Genomic DNA, 25,772 nt, shown 5'->3' on the forward strand with positions numbered 1-25,772 from the left:
TACGGTTATATGGCGTCAGACATATGGTTAAGGACCACACATATTGAGAGAGGAAACCCGCTGTCATCACTTCATGGGCTACTCTTTTCGATTAACAGCAAGGGATCTTTTATATGTGCATACCACGGCCTTTGATATACGTATCAGTCGTGGTGCACCGGCTGGAACGAGAAATAACCCAATGGGCCCACTGAAGGGGATCGATCCCAGACAGACCGCGCATCGAGCGAGCGCTTTACCACTGAGCTACATCCCGCCCCCGGATAATTGGATGGAAGGAAGGAAGGAAATGTTTTATTTAACGACACACTCAACACATTTTATTTACGGTTATATGGTGTCGGACATATGGTTAAGGACCACACACAGATATTGAGAGAAGAAACCCGCTGTCGCCACTTCATGGGCTACTCTTTTCGATTAGCAGCAAGGGATCTTTTATATGCACCATCCCACAGACAGGATAGTACATGCCATGGATTTTGTTATACCAGTTGTGGTGCACTGGCAGGAACGAGAAATAGCCCAATGGGCCCACCGACAGGGATCGATCCCAGACAGACCACACATCGAGCAAGCGCTTAACCACTTGGCTACATCCCGCCCCCGGATAATTGGATGGATGCATGGATAGATGGAAGTATGGATGGCTAAATGGATGGATGGATGGATGGATGAATGGATGGAGGATTGGATTCATGGATGGATAAACTGATGGATGGATGCATGCATGCATGCATGGATGAGTGGAGAATTGATGGATGGATGGATGGATGGATAGACAGAGGTATAAATGGATAGATAGATGGACTGGTGGATGACTGATGGATGGATGGATGGACCGATGGATGGATGGATGAATGAATGGACCAATGGATGGATGGATGGAAGGATGAATGGATGGATCGATGAATGAATGAATGAATGGATGGGTGGAGGATTGATGGATGGATGGATGGATGGATGGACGGATGCATGAACAGATAATTGGATGGATGCATAGATAGATGGATGATGACTGGGTGAAGGACTGGATTCATGGATGGATGGATGGACGGAAGATTGATAGATGCATGGATGGATGGATGGATGGATGGGTGAAGGATTGGATTCATGGATGGATAAATGCATGGATGCATCGATGGATGAATGGATGGATGGATGGTTGGATGGATGGATGGATGGATGGATGGTTGGATGAATGAATGAATGGAAGGGTGGAGGATTGGATTCATGGATGTATGGACGAATGGATGGATGGGTGGAGGATTCATGGATGGATTCATAGATTGATGGGTGGATGGACGGATGCATGAACAGATAATTGAATGGAAGAAACGAAGGAAATGTTTTATTTAACGATGCACTCAACACATTTTATTTACGATTATATGGTGTTAGACCACACAGATATTGAAATAGGAAACCCACTGTCGCCACTTCATGGGCTACTCTTTTCGATAAGCAGCAAGGGATCTTTTATATGCACTATCCCACAGACAAGGTAGTACATACCACGGCCTTTCATATGCCACTCGTGGTGCACTGGCTGGAACAAGAAGTAATCCATTGGGCCCACCGATCGGGATCGATCCCAGACAGACCGCGCATCGAGCGAGCACTTTACCACTGGGCTACATCCCGCCCCCCAGATAATTGGATGGAAGGAAGGATATGTTTTATTTAACGACGCACTCAACACATTTTATTTACGGTTATATGGCGTCAGACATATGGTTATGGACCACACAGATATTGAGAGAGGAAACCCACTGTTACCACTTCATATGCTACTCTTTTCGATTAGCAATAAGGGATCTTTTATATGCACCATCACACAGACAGGATAGCACATACCATGGCCTTTGATATACCAATCATGGTGCACTGGTTGGAGAGAGAAATAGCCCAATGGGCCCACCGACGGGAATCAATCCCAGACCGACCACACATCAAGTGAACGCTTTACCACTGGGCTACGTCCCACCCCAATCTCTAGTGGAGGGCGCAAGACATTTTTTTACCTTATTTATATGGAAGGCGATTGTGCAGGAGGGTTTTGGGGTTCGAAAACCCTTCCTGCTCTAGAAATGTTTCTCTTTTTTTCAATATTTTTCAGTAGAGCATGCCTTGACACCCGATAAACTTTGTTCACTAGTCTAGCCCCCACCCCCAATAAATTCCTGTCTGTGCCTGTAGGCTATAGAGTTGGTCCAAAAAGAACTTACATTTTTGTCCTCAAGTATGTGTGGGGGAGGGGGGCACAGGTTCCCCCCATTCTTACAGGCTAGGCAATTTCAGATTTAGTGTGAATATTTACTAATTTTATCATCTGGGGAAATTCTGTAACCTGAACTTTTCTCATGCATTCCAATCAGTACACCAAAACTGGTCAACAGCTGTGGTATGTGCTTTCCTGTCTGTGGGCGAGTACATATACTGAACAAAATAAGAAACTTCCGCTAACTTTGCTTCAACATAACTTGATGAAAACAAACCGGGGGAATAATTGTTATATATGCGTTTAAAGAGTGTTCCATGATGCATTGTTTGGTGCAAAAATCATGGCCATAGGTTAACAGAAACTGGGAGAAATTTTGACCAAGTGTGGTAGAGGTTTAAAAAAAAAAAAACCCCACTTAATAACGGGTATGACCACCTCTTGAACTGACCACTGCAGTGCATCGCAGGCGCATAGAATTGACTAAAGTGTTGATTTCTGCCTGTGGAATATTGTTCCATTCCTGAATGAGCGCTCGACGAAGTTCGTTGACGTTAGCGGGTGGGTTGGGACGACGCCTCGATCGTCTGTCCAGACTATCCCAGACATGCTCGATGGGGTTGAGATCAGGACTTTTAGCGGGCCAGTCATCAATGAAATCAATGTTATTTGTCCTAAGAAAATTTACAGTGTCTCTAGCTGTATGAGAGGTGGCATTATCATGCTGAAAAATCGAGATGTTGGCGTTGTTATGGAACGGAGGAATGACGTGATGAGCGAGAATGTCATCGCGGTAACGTTGAGCATTTAAATTGTCATCAATGACGACTAGTGGTGAACCATCACCACGTTGTAAAGAAAATCTGGATTCATCCGAAAAAAGAACGGTATCCAACGAGTGTGTACACGTGCCCAATTAAGACGATTTAGATGAAGACGTTGCGTTAAAACGCATCCGACGTAAGGACGTCGTGCATGTAAACTGTTCTCCCGCAGACGATTACGAACAGTTTGCCCACTGATTTGGTTATTATGAAACCCAGGTGTGTCAGCAGCAGTAGCAGTGGCAGTTTGGAATCGATTTCGCAAATGCATGTTCATGATATAGCGGTCTTGACCACGCATTGTAACACGCAGATGTCCACGATGTGGCAAGTCGTTGGTGCTTCCTGTTGTTCGAAATCTTACGCGAAGATTTCGTATCGCTCGACTAGAACTCCCAACATGCCTTGCAACGTCTTCTGTCGACATGCCAGCATCAAGCATGCCAATCGCCCGTTCGCGTAAATTATTGGGTATTCTTGGCATACTAAAAATGCTACAATGTAAAAAACGTTAATTTTGTTACAAATTTTGAAGCGTTTTCGTTCACTTGACAACAATGTCAGTAAGACAAGTAAAACAAATTGACCGAATACTACACGGACATGCATGCACATACAAATTGAATTTCACGTTGTCGACGATTAACAGTGCAAAAATAATCGATAAAATTCATGAATCCTGATAATACAGCTCAAGGCTAATACTACCTATATAATTTCATTACACAATGAATTCTTTAACACAACAAATACTATATGTACAAATCGGAAGTTTCTTTTTTGGTTCAGTATATATAAAAGATCCCTTGCTGCATTAGGAAAAATGTAGCAGGTTTTCTCTGATGACTACATGTCAGTCAGAATTACCAAATGTTTGACATCCAATAGCCAATGATTAATTAATCAATGTGCTCTAGTGGTGTCGTTAAACAAAAATAAACTGTTAATCTGTATCCTGAAGCACCCTCAACAGACATACCACATATTCTGATGAAGCCCTGGATCATTAGAATGTATAGAAGCGTCTTCATTCTCGAACTACTATTCTAGCACCTGAAATACAAAAACAACAATTCGGCCCTGAAAACATCATAAAATGTACTATGTAGTTTAATATTACGTTTAAGTTTCAAAAGAGTTAAATAATTAAAAAAAGTTCCTTTTGTCAAATATACCATATAAAACAATTACCATTGCATATATTTCATCTATTGTGTACAAGCCAAAACAAGGGTGTAAAAAGTGACTGTCGTTGACCTTACACTGGTGACATCTTAGTCTGCGCACCTAAGCATTTGTGTTATATTTTGAAGTTAAAATATTTCTTTAAAAATATTTGTTTCACCGCCACAGTACAATGGAACAATAACTGTGTTACGGTACTATTGAAAGTTATTATTTTATTATTTGTTTAAACTCAAGTAATGAGTGCATTTTTAGTGGCAACCCCTGTATTTACTGGCCTGCATGACGGCACACAAGTCTGCGCAACAAACATTAAAACAACCACTTCTGTCACTACTGCTCACAGAAACAATAAAAGGTAATGGATCCGACTTTTCGTAAGTTCTAGACAACGAACACTTCCTATGATATAGTCTGTTTCAGGAAATTTAGATTATGTAGCGGTTGCAAAACAAAGTACTAGTAGGCGTTGGAACTGACAGCGTAGGAGTTGGGGGTTTATCGAGAGCTACAGACACTTAGTAATGGGGGCACGCGGAGGGGGCTATGGGCCGGAGTCTGTTACCACAGAAGTGTGCAATGTAGTCCACTTGTAATGCATATAGTTGGTGAAATTGTTGGACCAAGAATAGAACAAGTATGACTCGGTGGTTTTCCGTTTAAAAAAAGCTATTTTCCGTTTCATGTTGTTGTAAATTCCATTTCATTTCTGTTTCAGACTACAATATGTAATTAACAATTGAACTAACACAAGTTGTGACAAATTAAAGGGTCCAAAATTTGACTAGCGTCGACATGCGTCGCTATTTGTTATTAAGTGAAAGTAAGCCTACATATTAGTAGCGAAAAATCACATCAGGAGTAAAGGCTACAATTATAATAACTACATAAAGCCTGACTGTCCAACAATTAAATTCACTGCTTTATTCAACGGGGCTTAGGGCTCACAAAACGTAAACATTTATTTTATCATCTCTTTGACAGTCTAACGTCGTATGCAAACTGAAGTATGCGCATGACACAGCGGAAATAAAGTAACATTGCATCGTTCAGCTTAACGTCTGCAAACATATTTTGAATGCTGGTTCCCGAAATGGTCATTTCGTTTAATGTGTAGCGTATAAAATCTGTCTTCCAAGACAAGCGTAAGCGACAAACCGCTGGCTAAACTTACTCCTGGGAAAAAACCTGTCCCATCTGTGCAGGCGCAACAGACTAAGCAGTAAACCAGCCCCAAGTTCAGCCAGCAAACGTTTCGCTAACGTTCGCGAAGTATTTGATTGGTTCCCAATGTGACCATTTGGTTTACCGTGAATTAAGCGCATAATCCAGTCTAACGTTTGCCAATAGTACTGCGCAGTTTTACAGCGTGTGGCAATAGTAAAATAGTATTTATTTTTTTAACTTCGCAGAAAATCGTAATTCCATTTCCAAATGTAAATTCCGTTTCACAATGGGAATTACGGGAATTCCGTCCGTTTTCCGCGATCGCAGAAAATCACAGGGTCTAAGTGTGCTCATGAATCAAAACAAAATATATTTTAAAAACAAAGGCAATGAGCAGTAATGGACACTGTATTCATGGGAAACTCAAAGTTTTCCTGAAGAAATTAACCCATAGAAGCCAAGCTATACATTCAGACAAGAACCAAGAAAATATGAACTGGAGTCTGAGCAACTGTGGCGAAAATAGACGTCGGAAATGAGGGTAATAAACGTCGCATGCGATGCGCGACGCCTTGTTTTGCAACCACTGTTACGCAAATGAGATAAATATAAATGGTGTTCCATTCTCCTTATTTGGATAAAACAAAATAGCAATATAAAAAAGCCAATGTCAAAATTAATTATCATTATTCAACAAAAGTTGTCTTAGACTTATTAATGTGAAAATGACCACAAATAGTGTTTGTTAGCCATATAGGACAATGGCTAAAAATAGGCCATGCTGTAAGCTTTATATAGTCTGGGCAGACATATTGGTTGTGTTGTGTCACTCAGAAGGAAATTAAAAATATTCTTGGATGTTTACATTAACAGATGAAATAAAACATTTATTTCAGTCATGGATTCATAAATTACAACAAGGTATATATTGAAGCTTCTATGTAAACTTGTGTAAGTTGATATACACAGTTGACCATTACAGCGTTGACAGACACGTGTTGACAGATGATACAAAAACACGTTGATCACAGACCTGTCAACCTTTAGACAAGAGAAAGCAGGAGGTGTGTGTTGAAAAAGCAGGAGATTTTGTCAAAAAGCAGGAGATTTTTAAATTCACACAATTTAACCCAAAATCGCAAGATTTAAAAAAAACCATTATTACAATAAGTTATATGAATACTTTATAATGTCATATATACTTCTTAACCTTAGATCTTGGCATTAAAAAAAAAAATATATTATTAATTTTTTTTTTTTTTTTTTTTTTTTAAAGTTTAAATATTATTATGATTTAATACATATTTAAAAAAAAAAAAAATATTATCCAAAAATGTTAAGAACATGAACAAGAAATAAAAAATTTAATTAGTACATTTACGGTATTACACTTACAGCCTTACAGGTTGCGTTACATTATCATTTGTGGTTAGTGTACCTAAGTACCAAAGACAAATTTATATAAATCTTATAAATTAATATTCAGTTTTTACTATAATGAGGAACGGTGGCGTGGTACTTATTTAAAATCATTATAATGATGCAATAAACATTGTATTTTCATTAATCATAAGTAAAACCTCATTACGGACATCGTGTGAAATATACCGGAATTATACCCATTTCCGTGAGTAACTTTATGTCAATGTCAAACACAACATTTTTTAATTGTACAAAAATAATTTCTTGAAGTGTACCCTTATAACCAACATTTTACTGCACAAACATACAAAATTAACTGACACAAGTATGTTTATACAGCTAATTGGTCTTTTCGTTGTCTTGCTGTGACATGTGATTTTAACATGCATCGTGTGTATCGCTGTCAACTCGGAGTCTGGCAGTTCAGATTCGTCATAGTTGCATTATGTAATCCAGTGGGAAGACATTTTACAATTCAGAGGTGTTATTAGAACTAAATTGGATAGTTTTTTTTTTTTTTTTATATGGCAACACTGAATGTCAATACACAGCCTGTTGAATTAGCGGCAACACGCTTTGTAGCCATTACGATGACAACAAACATTATAATTACATGTCATTTTATAAACTCCATGTGCTTTTTTAACAATATAAATAGGCTATCCCACAATTTTCACTTCGGCAAAGGTTAAACAGTCGGGACAATTCGGCCTGTTACATTCTCAGAAGCCGAAAGTAGTCGACATTTGCCGAATGAGAAAAAAAGGCAGAGTTACTTCCCTTCTGTTATTTTGACAAAAGAGGATCGATTTTTTTTTATACTTACAAAAATGTCATTTAAAAGGAGAAACTGTCTCCCGCACAGGAGAAAGGAGATTTGATCAAATACCGGGAGACTCCCGCGGAATCCGGGAGGGTTGACAGGTCTGGTTGATCAAGGCTGGCAAAAGTATACTTTTAGTGCATTAATTCAGATTTTTCTTTTCAATCAAATTGTTATCTACCAGTTTTATACATATATTCACAATTAAGATATGTTGTTTTAACAATTATTTTATGAATGAAATTAACTTTATTTGTTTACAAACATACCCCAACACTTGTTTCAAGACGTAATGTAACGTAATTAACATACGCAGACTTTTGTGCTGGGCTGACTAATGTGACATGAGTGTACATAGTTCTCTTTTTAACATTTATACAACCACTGCAATTAAGAAAATGACCACAGAAAATAATTTGCTGTGGAAAAATAGTGTCCACAGCATTTATCACAGCAATTTTACCGCTAACATATTTGCAACTCTAGATTGTAAGTAAATCTGAATGATGAATGTTATTTTTGTTTGCCAATATACTGTAAGATTTATTTATACCAGTGGCGGTATTTGTTGACTAAAAGTGACGTTACGTACAGTTAACACGCGAATAACACATGCACGATCAAGAACAATGGGGTTGCAAGGGGATGACAAGTTATAGCGTTGTCAGTCCGCAATGACGTGCCAGTTCAATCTTTATATTTTAATTATATTACATCAAAGTGACAGAATATATTTAATGTGATACAGAATTAAAATAATTTTCTTTAATAACAGCATAATTTCTGTCACTGAGACCAAATGCCCCCCTTTCAAGCCCAAGTAAATTGGTAAAGTTTGATTTGTGGGGCTTTTTTGGACACTCGGCACCAGAAAAAGGTAGCATATTTTGCTAATATAAATGACGATAATTTTTTTTATTAAACTATCAGAACCATCTACAAATACATGTATCTACATCATCAGGCTGACTCTTGTAACACTTCAAGTGACTTATAGGAGTGTATTTTAAGGGCAATTCCACGACGAAGCAGACAAAGACTCAAAATTTAAATATCAATTATTTTAATGAATGAATGTGTTTTGTGATCAACAATATGCTGAAGTTCTGGGATAAAAAAACCAAATTGTCATTGAGGTTGTTGCCAAAAAGATATCACATGCTGAATAGGTGCCTATTATTTTGACAAATAAATACAATAAAAGCATATTTTTTAAGGCCATAATACATAAATTATGCTTTATACAATCAAATGCAGGTTGCATATATGTAATAGCATATCTAATACCTACATGTTACACCCACTGCAGTTACATAATATGACATGTTATGTTTGTAGTTCTTGGTCAAATAGACCACCTAGTACAATGTAATGCGAGTAACCGAAATAGCTATTTTTTCCTCACTATCATTTATTTCTTGTTTCTAACAAACGACACTTGATATTTTCCTACACTAATACATACTAAAGGTAGTGAAACCACAAATTTTTCACAATAGTGACATGAAACACGACACGGATACATCAAAAATTGTAACACGAGTAACCGAAAAATATGTAATGTGAGTTACTAACATTTTTTTTAATAGAACAATACCAGTGTATGAATAATTATGCCAACATACTTCTTACTAACACCAAGTTGGTTTTTGCTGCCAGTTACTGGCTAATAAGCCTAAATATATATGTGCAATTCCAGGGTTACTCGCGTTACATTTTTACCATACTAATTCTTTTGGTTTGCTCAGGATTAATAATGATACATTCAACACTTATTTTTTTTATTACATTTTATTAGTTAAATAATGTATATTAAAAAAAATAGAAAAAGGAAATATGATGATTAGTTTTCATACTGTGAATGTCAAACATCGGTTACTCGCGTTACAAAACAAGGACATGACAAAAAATGAACACACTTAAAATCCAGTCTCCTCATACTGTAACAGCTATGATAAAAGTGGATATATTGGTGCATAGCTATGGTGTTTTGGTATCTTTATATGATTAGAGTTTTGAAATTGTACAATTAATACATTTTTGGTTATCAAAATAGTCTGCTATTTGGTAATGGCTAAAAAAATAGATTTATAAAGAAAAATAACAGTTTTTAAATGTCAGACTTTTATTGAAAGAAACATCAGAAAGCCACACAAATCAACTGGGTAAATATTACCAACAAATTAAACTTACAACAAGTTAAACAATGAATAAATTAACCATTTTCGGGAATTAACGTAAATGTTTAGAAAAATGAAATTTGAATTAAAACAACTCTAAAAAGAAGTATAAAATTTGAAATGTCCACGACTATTGGCAATATCATTCCATTTTGTACTGTCCTTTGAAAGAGTGAATGGCACTGATTTAGATTTGGTTGTTTTCATAATATGGTGCACATGTCGAATTCCAGGGACTGTAGAAGCACTTTTGAACGAGTATGCCATTCACCCTTTCAAAGGACAGTACAGAGTGGAATAGTCCCAGTGCAGTATCAAATTTGCAAGATTCTGAAATCATGGTTGGTGACTGGTATGTTGTAGAATACGGGACATTTTTGTTCCCAGGAGAAGTGATTGACATCGGCTTGCAGGACAATGACTATCTGGTATCAGTGATGAAACCAGCAGGATGTTATTGGAAATGGCCAAACAAGAGAGACAGCATTTACTTCATGAGGAATAAAATGATTAAGGCTCTAGACAAACCTGATACTGCCAACAGTCGTGGACATTTCAAATTTTCTACTTCATTTTAGAGTGTTGTTTTAATTCAAATTTCAATTTCCTAAAAATTGACGCTAATTCCCAAAAACGGTTCATTTATTCATTGCTTAACTTGTAAGTTTAATTTGTTGGTAATATTTACTCAGTTGATTTATGTTTCTGATGTTTCTTTCAATAAAAGTTGACATTTAAAAACTATTATGTTTCTTTAAAATCAATTTTTTTTAGCCATTACCAAATAATGGACAAATTGTAACGCGAGTAACCGTAACATGAGTAACCAATATTTTGATAACCAAAAATATATTAATTGTACAATTTCAAAACTCTTATCATATAAAGATACCTAAATACCATAGCTATACACCAATTAATATATCCACTTTTATCATAACTGTTACAGAATGAGGAGACTTTGGATTGTAAGTGTGTTCATTTTTTGTCATGTCCTTTTTTTGCAATGCAAGTAACCGATGTTTACACATACACATTCACCGTATGAAAACTAATCATCATATTTCCTTTTTCTTTTCTTTATAATATATACTCTTCAAAAGAAGAAACGCAAAACCACATTGTCGTAACATTTGGAGAATTGATTTAATTATTGAATGGTGAGTCCGATAATTACCAAATGTTGCAGGATTGTTCACAATTCACTCTAGTCCATTGTGAGTAAGTGATAGGACACACCACCAAGGTCAAGGTCATCTGGAGTCAATACCGGGTGTGGCCTCCGCGTGTGTTGACAACTGCCTGCCCATTGAAGCAACCAGAGTACGGATGACGTCCCGGGGGATGGTGGCCCACTCGGCCTGCAAGGCTGCTGCCAGCTCGGGCAGGGTCTGGGGCTGTGGTTGTCGCAGTCGGAGGCGTCGGTCCAACTCGTCCCATAGATGCTCAATTGGGTTCAAATCCGGTGATATCGATGGCCAAGGAAGGACATTAATGTTGTTGTTCTGTAGGAAAGCCGTTGTGAGACGTGCTGTGTGAGGCCTGGCGTTGTCATGTTGGAACACTGCGTTGGCGTTGGCCATAACTGGAACGATGTGTGGCCGGAGGAACTGGTCAATGTAGTCCTGTGCATTCAGGTTGCCCTGCACGTGGACCAGGTCAGTTCTGCCAGTGTGTGAGATGGCTGCCCACACCATGACACTACCACCGCCGAATCTGTCCACTTCCTGCACGCAGTTTGCCGCATAACGTTCACCACGACGCCTACACACGCGACATCTTCCATCATGACGTCGGAGCAGAAATCGGGACTCGTCACTGAACCACACCTGTCTCCATCGCAGTTGAGGCCATTGTCGATGAATCTGGCACCACTGCAGTCGGAGTCGACGGTGTTGTGGTGTTAAGATGACACCTCGAACTGGACGTCTGGCACGAATTCCTACCTCACGTAGGCGGTTCCGTACGGTCTGGTCGGATATCCTGCGCAAACCTGGTATTGCTGCGGCTGTGGAGGTGGCAGTAGTCAATCGTTCCCGAAGGTGGCGTACCCGGATGTAGTGACCCGTGGTCGACCGGATCTAGGGAGGTCACGTGTTGATCCATGTTGCTGGTAACGGTCCCACAGTCTGGAGATGGTGCTTGGGGACACATGGAATGCCCTGGCAACGGCCGTTCTGGATTCGCCTGCGTCTAGTCGGCCGATGGCATTGTTTCTCTGCGGTTCACCAAGACGTGGCATGTCCTGGATTGTCAACTGTCGGCCAGATACAGAGGCCAGGCAAGCGAACACCCTGCACTTTTATACTGTCGGTGTTCATGTTGCACGTGCAGACAACGCACGTGCAGTGGTGACATGGTTTGCATGTGGCTGCGTTTTTGCGAATATTCACATTTTGGAACTTTATTGTACAGTAGCTGCGTTTTATCGAATGTAACCGTGGGAATGTGTTTGGGACATGCAATGACCTTATATTCACAAAGCATGAACCGGTAGGAAACATAAAATCGGAGTTATAACCAATTTGTACCCTTTTGCGTTTCTTTTTTTGAAGAGTATACATTGATTATTTAACTAATAAAATGTAATAAAGAAAATAAGTGTTAAATGTATAATTATTAATCCTGAGCAAATCAAAAGAATTAGTATGGTAAAAATGTAACGCGAGTAACCGTGGAATTGCCCTTAAACATTTTACTGAAAATAAAACACCTGTAATGCACCATAGCCTGGGCGGGACATAGCCCAGTGGTACAGCGCTTGCTCGATGTGCGGTCTGTCTGGGATCGATCCCTATCGGTGGGCCCATTGGGCTATTTCTCATTCTAGCCTGTGCATCACGACTGGTATATCAAATGCTATGGTATGTACTACTCTGTCTGTGAGATGGTGCATATAAAAGATCCCTTGCTGCTAACTGAAAAGAGTAGCCTATGAAGTGGCAACAGCGGGTTTCCTCTCTCATTATCTTTGTGGTCCTTAACCATATGTTTGATGCCATATAACCGTAAATAAAATGTGTTGAGTGCATCGTTAAATAAAATATTTCTTTCTTTCTTTGCACAATAGCCACATTTCAATAATGTATAAGTTGTCACTCCCCTGCAATCCAGAGGTCCCTGCAATGCATGTGCTATGAAGTCAACAGTTCAATGACCTAGATGATACTCGCACAATGCTGGTAATTTACATGTATTTTAAATCATGCCCGATGATGTTGAGATTGATATGTTTAGTAATAACGGTGCTGTTACTGTTTTAATATTTACTTTTAATCTGTTTTCAGTTTACAAAGTAAATTTTATTTTTAACAATAAGGAAATACATCTTGAAAAAAAAATCCAATATAGTCCATGGCAAAAAAAAAATGCTGCAGAGAATGAAAAACTCTGCGGCAATCTCTACGGCATTGCCGATTTCCGCAAGCTATTGCAAGGGTTGTAATTTAAATTAGGGCAGTGACCCCAGTATTCGACCAGTGCATTTAATTAATTAGCATACTTGTTTAAATTGAATAGTATATAGATTTCCCCAACATATTTTGAACATACGCGACAGGGTGAACATTCTTTCTTCCGGAAACGCAATAGGCTCATTCCACGTTACGTGTGTTACACTTCAGACTCATTTTGGGTGAAAATGTGTGTAAATTAGAAATCTATGAAAGGGCTCGTGTTATAACCTACTAATTAGTAATAATCCTACTTTGGTACTTCGCAAAATAAAACAAGAAACATTGGCTAAATTTCAATCACATTTGTAATGGCTTAGATTTGATTGCGTTATGTGTGTTACATTCGCACGACAGACATTTTTCTATCCAGTGTTCTCGCTGGGTGAAAATTAAAGGAGGGCGGCCGCTCAACACCACACCCTTAAAAAACACACAAAAACACCCCCAATAAACAAAAAGCAAAAAAAAAAAAAAAAAAAAAAAAAAAGGGGGGGGGGGGGGGGGAAGAGTTTGGTTACCATATTGTTGTGTGTTGGTAGACTTTGTGAAAAGACATACTTTTTATTTTGCCTACAAAAATTTGCAAAAGGTTTATAAATATGAAATATAAATTGAACCGAAGATGATATCGGTCTGACATTCACGGGCAATTCCGGTTTTGCTGAACCGATCAAAGTTTTAATATTATAGAGGGGCGCACAAACATAAAGGAGGGCGGGGAATGTAAAAGGAGGGCAGCAAAATGGAATAGCGGGGCGGGCCGCCCTGCTTAAATGGAGCAGCGAGAACACTGCTATCAGAATTTGGAAGTTGCCAAAGTTCTGTGAGTTTACAAGTGATAATAAAATTTTGTATGTTGGTTTTAATCACCAAAATGTAAGTTAATATTTATTAGAAAAAAATAATCTTATTCCTCAGATATTTGTTTTCCAAATCATTAAAATGTAGTGTTACATACATTTGCTTGTAAGCACCCTATCGCAAACAAATTTTATTTGTTTTTTGGAGTATGGTGCTATGGAGTTAAACACAACCAGTCAACAGGGGGTATTAGGGGGGAGAGGGGGGCTTCCCCCAGAAATAAAATGGGTTACGTTTAGGGTTATAGGGTACAGTAATGATAAGAGTAATTAATTTTGTCAAAAAGTTAACTTAAAATTATAAAATCTGCAAAACAATTTGGGTATGGCACCATACCTGTTTTACCCTCTGGCAGAAACCCTGGCGGGGTTGGGGTGGCAAAGCCACTTGTAAGAATTTAAAGGAAGAGATCAATATATCATATGGATGTTGAACTGCCACATTTTGATGAATCTGTGTCCCTTATGATAAAACACTATTTCACTGTATTGACTGGTAATTACATATACATGTAGATGTTGCAGGGATGGAAGAAATTTAGTTTTAGCCAATTTTCTGATATATATGTCAAGAGTTTACTCAAAAATTATTCAAAAGTGACTAATATAAAGAACATTTTATTTGCCAAAGACGAAATGTTGTAGCTACTTTGCATGAAAATTAGCAGTTGGCTAAATTGGCAATGGACAGGGTGAGCCCTGGTGCTTGTTCCTTATAAAAGGCCAGATTCTTAAGAGGGGGGCTTTCACGTTAGTCGATTCATCAGTTACAAAAGGGTAAATGGAAGTGGCCAGTACCAGTAGATACATGTACCATTAATTCCTGCCCATGTATACTCTTTGCAAAATTGAACCTCCAGTTCTTGCTGGCATGCTTGGGAGCTAAGACAGGTCAAGATATTATTTTTAATTGCATAACTAAATTCCCAACTCTAAATATTCTAATGTTAAGTGTAAAACCAGTACATAAATATATAAATATTAAATATTTCAATACATGTATACAGACAGTAGCAGAGTTCACATTGACTGTATTTAGATGGTCTTGTACAATTTATTACTTAAAGACATGTTTGTTGGATAAAACATTAATCCCCTACCCCACGTTACGTGTGTTACACTCAATAAAGGCTGCATTGTATAATAACTTGCAGCTTTTGCAAACCAAAAATTGTCAAATTTGTTTCATATTGGTATTCTAACTTTTAACCTCAAAACACATTTTAAATGATTCAGTATTTTACTAGTTATGAAAACTTCTTGGTTATTTGCGTTAAGTGTGTTACATGCAAAATAGTGTTACTTTTGTATTGTTTTTCAAATAAACCTTTTATATGAAGAGAAAAGAAAGAGGTGGTAAATCTTTAGACACCCAGTTGTCTGTCAAATGACTATATACTGACTCATTTTTGTATTAATTAATAACAATATTTTAAGCAAAGAACAAACTTAACTATTTTTTTGTGTTTTGTTTTGTTTGCAGGTGTTGTATTTTCAAATAGCGGCACACACAAAATTATCTCACTGTTTATGATTTGTTTGTTATTTAACATAAATATACATATCGAAAATATTAAAAAAGCACTTTTTGAATTTAAAAGATGAATTTTTATTTGTTCATCCCAGGACGAGTTTGCATGGTATATAGCCAATAGCAGATGATGACCATGTGAATGAACGTAAGTATATATTCATCGGATATAGTGCATATGAACGTCAGCCATTTTTATAGCATGCTATTACACCATCCAACATCCCGTGAACATTTGCAATACTTTTAATCCATTTGAAATCTTTGAAAATGTCTTTAATGTTTTTATTTATAATCAAATGGAGCTGGCATTATAATTTCGATCACGTGACCACGTGATCAAATAATGTCATATGATAGAGAGGGTTGCCCCAGTATTCGACCAATAGAAAAGCTAGATGATACATTCCCAAAATAAACTACAGATTTACTACTTTTATATCTTTTGGTGCTGTTTGTCAGGACTTACACAATTATGTTTTCTTTTATTTTCAGTCTAATATCATTATTTGTAAATTAAGATAGGACCAAAGAGACTGTTCATCAAAACGTAATTGTGCATGTGTGAATGTGTATATAAGCATGTGCGTGCATGCGTGCGTAAATGCATGAATATGTGTTACAGTTGTTAAAATCAACACTTTTTGGATTTAGTTGTTTGCTATATGCTGCATTTACAATGAAATAAAGTTCAGTCTAGTTTTATTAGTTAATTAGAAAGTGGTCGCATACTGGGTCAGCTGGTCGAATACTGTATACTGTTTCTTGCGGCACTCAAACCTACTCTAGTCTGCGTATAGCCTACCGCATGAACAAAACTCAATTGGGTCTATTCAATGAATAGCATTGCCAGTAAGTATTTACGAAGAAAAACAAATTTTAGCAAATGCCAATAAAATGAACATGTTATAACCCTTTCTTTCTTAAAGTCCGAACCAAATTGTTAACAAGTACAATAAATTACTCTCCTACCTTTAATTACCGTTACATTTCCCAAAAATTTTGTCCAGACACAAGTTGTGAAAAAACCATTACAGTGACACAGATTCCACATATGAGACTATAACGATGTCGCCAGTATCGACTTCGCTGTGATAGCATAGGGCAAAATACATGCAGTTTTCTGCCGTCTGCCATTTTGGTTTTTTATGGAATACTCTTCAAGAGGAGTGAAAGCCTCCGAAGTATGTGACATAATTAATATAAAATCAATAATCTCTAGTGGTATCATTAAAGAAAAAAAAAATAATAATAATAAAATTAATATGACATCATCACGTTTGCTTTTATAACATGATATGACGTTGTTAGATTAAGTTATATCCTTTCACCCCTCTTGGAGAATATTCCATAAAAAGTCAAAATGGCAGCCAGCACAAAATTACCTGCTTTTTGCCCTATGGATCTCAAATAAGTCGATATAGGTGACATGGTTATCATATAGTATGTGGAATCTCTGTCATTGTAATGTTTTTTTCCAAGATTTCTGTCTGGACAAAATGTGGGTAACATTTAACGAAAAATAAAGGTACATGTAGGAGAGCAATTTTTCGTAGTTGTTAACATTTTGGTTCGGACTTTCAGTGGTCGAATACTACTGTCCGAACCAAATTGTTAACAACTGCGAAAAATTACTCTCCTACCTTTAATTGCCGTTAGATTTCCTCCAAAGTTTGTCCAGACCGAAAGCTTGAAAAAACCATTACAATGACACAGATTCCACATACCAGATGATAACTATGTCACCTATATCGACTTCTCTGAGAGCGCATAGGGCAAAAAGCATGTAATTTTGTGCCAGCTGCCATTTTGACTTTTTATGGAATATTCTTCAAGAGGGGTGAAAGGATTAGGACTTAATCTAACAACATCATAACATGTTATGATATAAAAGCAAACGTGATGACGTCATATTAATATTATTTTAATTTTTTATTTTTTATTTTAATGATACCACTAGAGATCATTGATTTCATATTAATTATGTCACATACTTTGGAGGCTTTCACCCCTCTTGAAGAGTATTCCATAAACAAGCAACATGGCAGATGGCAGAAAACTGCACGTATTTTTTCCTATGCAATCTCAGTAAAGACGATATCGGCGACATCGTTGCAGTCTCGTGTGTGGAATCTGTATATTTGTAGTGGGTTTTTTTGCGATTTGTGTCTGGACAAACTTTGGAGGAAATCTAACGGCAATTAAAGGTAGGAGAGTAATTTTTTGTAGTTGTTAACAATTTGGTTCGGGTCGTTGCCCTATATAGGCCTAATACAACCGTGTCCGGTGTATCGGCGCGTCCGGTGATTCGGCGCACTTGGTATTTTGCTTAAGTACGCTTAGGAAGTTGTCATGTTCTCTGTGTTTTCAACGAATTAAAGTTCAATTCCTAATTTCAATGGTTAATCAAGTATCAACATATTTGTTAAGGGTGCAATTAAAAAACAAAAATTATAATTATCAATAATTATATAATAATTTCAAAATAAATCATTCACCTGTTTTCGTGTATATAAACGCTAAGTAGGTCAGCCTTATTGATATTAAGAACGTTAAAACCAGTCTAAAACACCATTCCCGCATTTTAAAAATTATAGTAAACAGTATAAATGTAATTATTTTTGTTCGGTTATTTTTATTTAAACTGAAAAGGAAAACAGACAAATGCAAACAAAACGAAAGTTTTACACCTTAACTGACAGTCATTTCAGTTCACAATTGTCACATTGTTATAAAAAATAAAAGCGAAATAAGATCCACGTGTGTGCACAGTCTACCCGAGAAAAACAAAATCCATGTAGGCATCTTAGCCATACATGACAATGAACATGTATGCATCTGCAGTATTGTGCCACTCAAGAAAACGATTCCGAAACTGATCATGAGATGGGTCATGTGTGATGGTTCATTTTCATAGTAATATTTTTAACAAGACGAAACAAAAAAGTACTAAAATAATTCTGGGACAATAGTGTAGCGTTTAGGGTTAAAAGTGAGGTCATGGGCGGTCTATAAATAGCGGGGTCAACAATCCACATCTACTGCGCCGAATCACCGGACATGCAAATCGTTTCGGATACAAGGGGGTGCCTATATTTATGCACCATTTTAAAATGTTTATTTACTACAGACATAAACCAATTTGTCGTGTATTTCAGATTATGCACTGCTTCATTGGTGAGAGACACCTTTTATTAAGTATTTCACAGTGTTCACATAGAAAATGGTCCTTGAATGCTTAGGTGCGCCAATACACCGGACAGCACTGTATCCGTTTTCATTATTTCAGTAATATACTCTTCAAAAGAAGAAACGCAAAACCACATTGTCGTAACATTTGGAGAATTGATTTAATTATTGAATGGTGAGTCCGATAATTACCAAATGTTGCAGGATTGTTCACAATTCACTCTAGTCCATTGTGAGTAAGTGATAGGACACACCACCAAGGTCAAGGTCATCTGGAGTCAATACCGGGTGTGGCCTCCGCGTGTGTTGACAACTGCCTGGCACCGCCTGCCCATTGAAGCAACCAGAGTACGGATGACGTCCCGGGGGATGGTGGCCCACTCGGCCTGCAAGGCTGCTGCCAGCTCGGGCAGGGTCTGGGGCTGTGGTTGTCGCTGTCGGAGGCGTCGGTCCAACTCGTCCCATAGATGCTCAATTGGGTTCAAATCCGGTGATATCGATGGCCAAGGAAGGACATTAATGTTGTTGTTCTGTAGGAAAGCTGTTGTGAGACGTGCTGTGTGAGGCCTGGCGTTGTCATGTTGGAACACTGCGTTGGCGTTGGCCATAACTGGAACGATGTGTGGCCGGAGGATCTGGTCAATGTAGCCCTGTGCATTCAGGTTGCCCTGCACGTGGACCAGGTCAGTTCTGCCAGTGTGTGAGATGGCTGCCCACACCATGACACTACCCCCGCCGAATCTGTCCACTTCCTGCACGCAGTTTGCCGCATAACGTTCACCACGACGCCTATACACGCGACATCTTCCATCATGACGTCGGAGCAGAAATCGGGACTCGTCACTGAACCACACCTGTCTCCATCGCAGTTGAGGCCATTGTCGATGAATCTGGAACCACTGCAGTCGGAGTCGACGGTGTTGTGGTGTTAAGATGACACCTCGAACTGGACGTCTGGCACAAATTCCTACCTCACGTAGGCGGTTCCGTACGGTCTGGTCGGATATCCTGCGCAAACCTGGTATTGCTGCGGCTGTGGAGGTGGCAGTAGTCAATCGTTCCCGAAGGTGGCGTACCCGGATGTAGCGGTCCTGCCCGGGGGTAGTGACCCGTGGTCGACCGGATCTAGGGAGGTCACGTGTTGATCCATGTTGCTGGTAACGGTCCCACAGTCTGGAGATGGTGCTTGGGGACATATGGAATGCCCTGGCAACGGCCGTTCTGGATTCGCCTGCGTCTAGTCGGCCGATGGCATTGTTTCTCTGCGGTTCACTGAGACGTGGCATGTCCTGGATTGTCAACTGTCGGCCTGATACAGAGGCCAGGCAAGCGAACACACTGCACTTTTATACTGTCGGTGTTCATGTTGCACGTGCAGACAACGCACGTGCAGTGGTGACATGGTTTGCACGTGGCTGCGTTTTTGCGAATATTCACATTTTGGAACTTTATTGTACAGTAGCTGCGTTTTATCGAATGTAACCGTGGGAATATGTTTGGGACATGCAATGACCTTATATTCACAAAGCATGAACCGGTAGGAAACATAAAATCGGAGTTATAACCCATTTGTACCCTTTTGCGTTTCTTTTTTTGAAGAGTATATTTAGGTTAGAAAATGCAGGCATCTTTCACAAATTGTGTAGACTATACATCTGTTCCACTGTGGAGTAACAGTAAAATGACTGGATAAAATAGACATCAATCCACATTTGGGCAAATTTAAACGTACGATAACGAAACCAGGTTACTGACGTATTCTGGTTACGGGATGATACGTTTAACGATGCGTTGGGTTATCGGTTGGGAGACTGGAAAAACTATGGTGTTTTTGTGTTCGTATCTGTCCGTTATTAACAAAATTATCTGAACAGTTTACTCTTTTTAAGTTAATACTACCTTCAAAACTGAAAAATCCATCTTTTGCGCCAACACAATTACACAAAACGGAATATGACAAAATAAAAATATTCATTTTCAGCGGCACAGGAACTACGTCAAACCCACTTAGTTTAATGCGCATGCCAAATGGCTTTCTATGAATATTTATTGAATCATCCCCACGTTTTTATTGGTTGCGAACACCACTGTGGTCCTTCACACAGAGAACGCCTTTTTTTAGGCTACTACAAATTATTTACTTTTTAGCCGATTGTTTTCTATTATATTGCACAGAAAATAGTCGTTGGTTTTGTTGGGTTTTTTTTGCAAAAAACATTTTTTTTTATTAGTTATTAGTTCTTACGCCAAACCAAATTGAAATTAGTTACAATTTTTTTTTTTTTTTTTTTTTTTTGTAGGAGCCAGGATGAGACGGATTATAGGCCCTATTCATTTGTAATTTGTTAATTAAAGGGAGGGTCAACTCAAATATGAGCCTGATGTGTTGGGAAGATGCATACCCGGACGATCAACACATACTGACACTTTAAAATTACGCGTTTTTTATTTCTTAGAGTTAATAAAAAATCGTGATTATTCCTGTTAACTGCGAGCAGCCATTTTCTTTTGTTTTCGGAGCGTCAGGAATTCTAGCTTGGGGCGAAGTGACGTCCGCTCCGACCAACTCCAGTATGCAACGTGTAAACAACGACAAGGCGCTTCGCTTTTATCAACCTTGTAAAACAACATAAATGACTTTATAATATAATAAACTATTTAACTAAATATATTTCAATTTGCATTAATAGAACGAAATGGGGTTATAGTATTTTTCTTTAAAAAAAAAACGAAGAAAAAATGCATATTATTAGGCTTATTGGTAGGGTACGTTGGAGTAAAAACGACCACTCACGATACCCAAGTGATCTTCTTCTTTTTTTTTCTTTCTTTTTTTTTTGGGGGGGGGGGGGGGGGGGGGGGGGGACTACGTAATTGGTCAGTTTTAGGGTTCACGGTTTTGTCTTGAGAGTGTTATATCTGGTGTACGGTTTTGTTATAGTGCAGTGTTCGGTTTCGTCAATAGGCAATATATCGAGGAACCGAGTTATACATTAACACACACAGACATATACACTCACATATAGACATAGACACACACAGACATAGACACAGACGTAGACACACACACAGACATAGACACACACAGACATAGACACACACCTTTATATAGCTGACGTAAACTCGCTACCAAAAGAGTCATTGAACCATTTCAGCTTCTTGTTTTTTCCTTCTTTTTTTTTTTTAAATAGGCCTACAAAGTCCTACATAGCACATTGAAAATAGTACATTGCAAAATGATAAATTTAGTTTTATTTATATTCGTTGTTTGTTATTATTTGCGATTGTAATTGTAACAAATTATTGATTGCATCGTACATTGTAAGTAATTATTTCACTTGATCCAATAATTTGGCAATCATAATGACTGATGTTTATATACATGTTTATATTTTCAGCGTATACTTAAGTATGCAAAAATATATTGTGAAAAACGCCAGGCTAATGTTGCTGGACATATTTGCTGTCTTTGAGAAACCCATCTGTCTCTGATAGCCAAATCCTGTCAATTTGTCAGATTTTGTAAATTCGCCGATTTCCTACGATTTTTAACGATTTGAAAAGATAGGAATTTAGTCTGTTTACACGGTATAAGCATATTACAATTTCGATATTCTTGAAAGAAAGAAAGACATGTTTTATTTAACGACGCACTCAACACATTTTATTTACGGTTATATGGCGTCAGACATATGGTTAAGGACCATACAGATTTTGAGAGGAAACCCGCTGTCGCCACTACATGGGCTACTCTTTCCGATTAGCAGCAAGGGATCTTTTATTTGCGCTTCCCACAGGCAGGATAGCACAAACCATGGCCTTTGTTGAACCAGTTATGGATCACTGGTCGGTGCAAGTGGTTTACACCTACCCAATGAGCCTTGCGGAGCACTCATTCAGGGTTTGGAGTCGGTATCTGGATTAAAACTCCCATGCCTCGACTAGGATCCGAACCCATTACCTACCAGCCTGTAGACCGATGGCCTAACCATGACGCCACCGATGCCGGTCCGAGTTATATACGCAAAGATTGTGTATGAAATCTATTCGTTTGCAGTTAAATCTAAAACTAACGAAATATGTCATTTGTAACTGCGATATTATTTCTATTCATTTCTTAGACCTAAAAAGGTGGGGGTTTTTAAATGCGCGGTCGGTCTAGGATCGATCCCCATCGGCGGGCTCGTTCCAGCCAGTGCGCAATGACTGGTATATAAAAGGCCATGGTATGTGATATCCTGTCTGTGGGATGGTACACAAAAACGATCCCTTGCTAAAAATAAATAAATAATGTAGCGGGTTTCCAAAGCGTATGTGCAGGGATGTCAGCGGGGTTGGGGTTATAGACTGTGTTGAGCGAAGTTTATATGGGGGCCATGCTCCCCCAGAAAATATATTTCAATTTTCTTTAGCTTAGGCAGGTAAAGGTTTCGACCCACAATACCCTCCACCTGCACATGCACCCGTTTCGTTTTAAATCAATATGCTCCAACATTGATATGTCGTTAAACAAAACAAACTAACTTTTCCCTTTCCAAACGAAAGAATATTTATTTGAATTTGTCGATTTTAACACACGTAAAATTAAGAAATGAAAACGTTCATTGTCTACGTTAGTATATTTTATTAAACAAATATAAACATGATCAGTGTGTTACTAGTATACAAACTAAACTTTGAAAGTTCTACTAACACTTTATAAAATATTAATTTTGAAATAGGAAGGTACGATTGTCGATAATAAGGCCTACGTTGTCAAGACCAAAACGGTTTTAAAGGGAGAGACCCTAGTTTTTAAACACTAAGACATATATTCCACCATTAGAGCCGTTTTTGATCACTAAAATCAAACATTACTTACATTGTATTGTTTAGATTATTAATTTCCGTACAACCGAAGTGTTTCTGGTCATCCTGGTGTTTCTAATACCACAAACTGCATTTTTCATATTTTTAAAAACGCACGTGCGTCTGAGAAGTAACGGTTATGGAGTCACGTTTTAGTCTGTTTTTAAGGGTATTTCAACGACTCGCTCTTGTTTCACTCTGTTGTATCCAAATTTGTTTTAGGTTTGTAAATTAACCAAACTTAGTGTCTATTTTTACGGGTTGAAACTAGGGTATAGATGAAAAATATGCCTAAGTGTTTAAAAACTAGGGTCTGTCCTTTTAACGAAAGACTAGTACTCTGTCCTCAACCGAACGTTCTTCGTACAGCGCAAGACGTCTCATTTCATTTTTTTTTAGACGAACCCTACAATTTCAAATCCGCAAACGCACGTGTTAAATGAAACTGACAACAGGCTGTTCTTTGTGCTTTGCTGAGCAATGGCGGCACAGGCAACGAATCGAGCGTATACTTAAAAAAATGACGATCTCCGTTCATAGCCAACACGCACGAATTTTTTAAAAGTGCATTTCAGCTTGTATTTTATATTTGTACATGATGTTATAATATGGTAACCAGATACTGTAATTTTAATGTACCCGCTAAAATTAAATTTTAAAATGTCTTTGGGACCATGGTGAAGTCATGAAGGCGTGGTAAATGGGGCGTGGTACAAGCTATAGTTACCTCATCCATCACTCGAGATTCGTCTTGTTAGACCACGGTTATTGCGGCCGTTGAGTGGCGGGTATAATAGATCTCGCGCTACGCTCTCGATCATTACACCCGTCACTCAATGGCCGCAAAACAATATACAATAAATTGTGAATTATATTCATGTATAGGGCCTAATAATATGTGTCAAGTGCCTGTGAGCAAGTCGTAGTGGGTATTTATGACGTCTTCTCGACTCTGCCCCGCAGCCTCGTTTTGGATACGACCTTGACAAGGGTGAGTGACTGGTCGCTTAGTTACGAATACCTCCAGGGTTAACCTTGGTATGACGTCATGAGAATATTAGTTCGTGGTCGGCAACAACAGTTGACGAAACAAACAAAATGTGATTATTAAAACAGTTATTTTGGCATGGACATTATTCACAAAAAGGGTTAATTATATATCTGTAACGAGCAGCGCATCATGCCAAATAAATTTCGGAATCAAAATTACGCAAATCTGAAACAAGAGTGTATTAAAAAAGGTCAACTTTTCGAAGATCCCGAATTTACCGCCAGTAACAAATCTGTGTTTTTCAGTAAAGTTGATAACGATATTGAGTGGAAAAGACCAAAAGTAAGTTTACATGTTTGGTTGTGTTCAGCTAGTCACTAAAGTAAATATCTACGTTCATTTGCTTGAATTTGTAGGAGTTTTTTAATGTTGTTTTTGTTTTTTTCCTGTTTTTGTAGTAAATTCCATAGTATAAAAAAAAGTGTTCCCTGTGGGAAAGACTATTAGGACGTAGCCCAGTTGTAAAAGCATCTGCCCGATGTGTGGTGGGCCTGGGATCGATCCCCGTCGGTGGACACATTGGGCTATTTCTCGTCCCAGCCAGTGCACCACAACTGTTATATCAAAGGCCGTGTATGTGTTACTATGTCTGTGCCAGTGGAATGCATGATGCATATAAAAGATCCCTTGCTACTACGGTCTCACTACACACATTACTTCCGGGTGAGAGTTCAGTCATCACGGTCCACTATAATTCCTAATTGTGACACAAGTTATGGCTCACATATTCACTTCTAGGAAATGGTAAAGAATTAAAACAATATGTATGTTTAATGGTAAGCCTTTTGGCTGTATTTTGCCCATGCTATTTTGTAATATTGTGCATTGACCTTTTGGGACATGAGTGTATAGCGTAAGAGAAAGCTGGGGTGAATCGGTTAATGAACCACCTGTTCGGATTGGTATTACAGCCAGATGCAGACATATAGCAAAGACAGAAATGTTTTAAATTTTGGAGTGAAAATAAATGCTTATACAATATATGTTCTCAATGGTGTATGTTAGTGCCAACGAGA

The 25,772-nt window shown here is 38.1% G+C and overlaps 2 protein-coding genes across 3 annotated transcripts in view; one reads left to right on the forward strand and one right to left on the reverse strand.

Annotated features, from left to right (window-relative positions):
• Positions 1-20,861, reverse strand: part of LOC121372870 — a 37,235-nt gene extending 16,374 nt beyond the window's left edge. For both annotated transcript variants that reach the window (XM_041499312.1, XM_041499311.1), the window contains exons 1-2: positions 20,757-20,861; positions 4,025-4,098 (exon numbers count right to left, since the gene is read on the reverse strand). In XM_041499312.1, coding sequence (XP_041355246.1) covers positions 4,025-4,076 — 52 coding nt within the window. In that variant the 5' untranslated portion in view covers positions 4,077-4,098; positions 20,757-20,861. The remainder of the gene's footprint in view (positions 1-4,024; positions 4,099-20,756) is intronic.
• A 3,888-nt stretch (positions 20,862-24,749) lies between these two features.
• LOC121373385 (calpain-5-like) overlaps positions 24,750-25,772 on the forward strand; it is a 35,364-nt gene continuing 34,341 nt past the window's right edge. The window contains exon 1 of the mRNA XM_041500013.1: positions 24,750-25,038. Coding sequence (XP_041355947.1) covers positions 24,886-25,038 — 153 coding nt within the window. The 5' untranslated portion in view covers positions 24,750-24,885. The remainder of the gene's footprint in view (positions 25,039-25,772) is intronic.

Source organism: Gigantopelta aegis, chromosome 5 (assembly GCF_016097555.1).
Source record: "Gigantopelta aegis isolate Gae_Host chromosome 5, Gae_host_genome, whole genome shotgun sequence".
Lineage (NCBI taxonomy): Eukaryota > Metazoa > Mollusca > Gastropoda > Neomphalida > Peltospiridae > Gigantopelta > Gigantopelta aegis.